Below are 2,775 nucleotides of genomic sequence, written 5' to 3'. Positions count from 1 at the left end.
ATATAAAAATATGTATATGCCTATATATATATATATAGGCATATACATATTTTTATATTTAATATATATATATTGTGTGTGTGTGTGTGTGTGTGTGTGTGTGTGTGTGTGTGTGTGTGTGTGTGTGTGTGTGTGTGTGTGTGTTAGTTAAAGGATAACTCCGGCATTATTCTATAGTTTTCTTATTGTCAACCAAGCCAAAAAAGTGACAATGTGTTACTCAATATTTTCTAACTCGCCTACTCTGTCTGCGGCACTTACCCCAAGCCCATTGGTTCATACTGAGGACATTAGTCTTTAAGAGTGGCTCACACATTTAACATTTTTTGATCTCAGTTTCTTGCTAACAGAGCTGGGTAGTGTATTGTTTGCAAATGTGACAAAAAGGAGAAATTGGGGACTATTCTCTGTTTGGGTGCCCTTTGAGAATGTCCTGCAGCAGGACAGTGTGTGTGAATAGGACAAAGTAAACTACAGTGTGTGATTTCCTGTTTTTAAATGTTTTTGGAGCTATAAGATATGTGTTTAGAGGAGATCACAGTTATCTGGCAGAGTTGACCTTTTTGTGAGTTCACACCCGTAGTCCAAATGCATTCTCGGAAATCACTAACAATAAAAGTAGGAGTGGAGGAGAAGAAAAAGCTCCCGTAATGCATTTAACTTCACAGACTGCACATCGTAACAGTATTAGAGGATTGATTTTCCTGTTTGAAGGAGAGTCCACTGCCAATTCTGCTTATTTAAAACTATTATCTATGTCCTAATCCATCCATGTAGACTGTGTGGAGTGCATGGCCTGCTCAGACAACACGGTGAGGGCCGGTCTGACTCCCAAATACATCGACGTGAACACGCTGTGTGAGATGCTGAACTACACCCCCGCCCCGGCCAGCTCCAAGATCTTCCCCTGTGTCCAGGACGCCTCCGACCCCTGCGTCTCCCTGTACGACCCTCCCGTGCCAGACTTCTCTGTCATGAGGATACAGGTAGAACAATCCAACATTACTGAATGATAACTCTTTAGGAGGGAGGGTGTATTTAACATATGGGGATTTGATTTGTAATGCTAAAGAAATGCAGCATTAATAACTCATGACCTGTCACACCTGTGGTTCCCCTGTTATCAGAGAGGGCAAACGTACACACAACCTTTACTCAAGTAGAAGTACAGATACTCGTGTTTAAAAATACTCTGGTGAAAGTAGAAGTACTGACTAAACTTCTTTACTCAAGTCAAAGTAAAGAAGTATGGGCTTTGAAATGTACTTCAGTAAAAAGTAACCACAGCTGTTTTAAAGAGTACCTGACCTCCCTTTATATTAATAGAACAATAATTTCATTGTTAGCTAATGAATGTTTCCATGGTGACCAACGGCAACATGACAACGTTTTCATTGTTCCTTCTTCTTTAGAGAAGACCAGGAAATGATGGATACACGGATCATGTTCAAATCAATAGGCACGCAACGACTCTAAATAATAATGATCACGCCACCAAACACACATTCAAACTAAAGGAACCAGCCTGTTTGGAAAATGTGTTATGTTTCTCTTCTCTGACATGTCTCCATGCTTTAATGTTCAAAAAGCTCTTTATTTTTCTCATACTGCCTGTGCTGCAGCACCTCTTTTCACCCTCTGTCTGAAACCAGAGCCCAGTCTGCTCTGATTGGTTAGCTGGCCGGCCTTTGCAGACCATATGCATGCACAAAAACCTATATCACACACTGATTATAGGAAAGGGAAACCCCCAGAAAGCATAAACATAATAGGGCCACTTTAAGAAAGAAAATACATTTTTTATAAATGACATTGCTTTACTTTAATACAGCCTTTTAAAACCATGAAAATACAACACTCATGCCATGTCACAATATCCAAAATCGAAGGTGATAATTAGTCTCATATCAATAAAATCACAATATATTGCCCATCCCTAAAAGGTCACCTATTATGCAAAATCCACTTCTTCATGTCTCTTCTACATCAACATGTGTCCCCTCTGTGGAAAGAGACTCTGAAAGTTTCAGGAACAAAGATTCTCTCTTTTTGTCCTGATCCATTTATATAAAAACCTGTTTTTGGCCACTTTATGATGTCATAACGATTTTTTTGGCTTGTGTAACCATTAGCCAATCACCAACCAAGGTAACCCCCCCCCCCCCCCTTACTCCACCTGAACTCTCCTNACGATTTTTTTGGCTTGTGTAACCATTAGCCAATCACCAACCAAGCTAACCCCTTATCACCTGAATCTCCTCCTAGAGCACTATTGTGTTCTTTCTAACCAAATCTCTCTCAGAGGGGCGTGGGGAGGGGCTCCTTATTTTCATCTAAAGTAACAGACAGAGAATCAGCACTTTTGAAACAGGGCTGAAACAGAGGGGATTATGGGTAATGCTGCAATGATCTGTTTGGTGTTTGGAGCCAAACACTTCAGAGACATGTTTTGTATATAACTGGGACCTTTAAACAGAGACTCTCACCTTGTCCCTCCTGCAGGTCCCCCCCTCGGTGAAGCAGTACACCGTTGCCCCCGTCGACAGCGCCAGCATCCTCCTGGTCATCGAAGGTGACGCCATGGCGACCTCTGTCGCTGCCCTCTCTGACATCACACTGAGCCGGGGCACCGTCCTGTTCGTCTCGGCCAATGAGAGCGTCTCCCTGCACGTCACATGCCCCTCAGGGATGACCATGTTCCGGGCCTGCTGCCTCCTGTAGCTGCCAGTCCGAAGCAGTGTGTGTGTGTGTGTGTGTGTGTGTGTGTCCATGTCA

The 2,775-nt window shown here is 42.6% G+C and overlaps 1 protein-coding gene across 1 annotated transcript in view; it reads left to right on the top strand.

Annotated features, from left to right (window-relative positions):
• The window catches only part of mpi (mannose phosphate isomerase), a gene marked incomplete at its 5' end in the record, with an annotated part of 7,760 nt that overhangs the window by 2,159 nt on the left and 2,826 nt on the right, over positions 1 to 2,775 (top strand). Inside the window, 2 exons of the mRNA XM_010791141.1 lie at positions 778 to 986; positions 2,503 to 2,766. Of these exons, the coding sequence (XP_010789443.1) occupies positions 778 to 986; positions 2,503 to 2,721 (428 nt within the window). The remainder of the gene's footprint in view (positions 1 to 777; positions 987 to 2,502; positions 2,767 to 2,775) is intronic.

Source organism: Notothenia coriiceps, unplaced genomic scaffold (genome assembly GCF_000735185.1).
Source record: "Notothenia coriiceps isolate Sejong01 unplaced genomic scaffold, NC01 NC01_scaffold00001524, whole genome shotgun sequence".
Taxonomy (NCBI): domain Eukaryota; kingdom Metazoa; phylum Chordata; class Actinopteri; order Perciformes; family Nototheniidae; genus Notothenia; species Notothenia coriiceps.
Note: the sequence above shows the minus strand (reverse complement) of the source record. Positions and strands in the feature narration are given on the sequence as shown.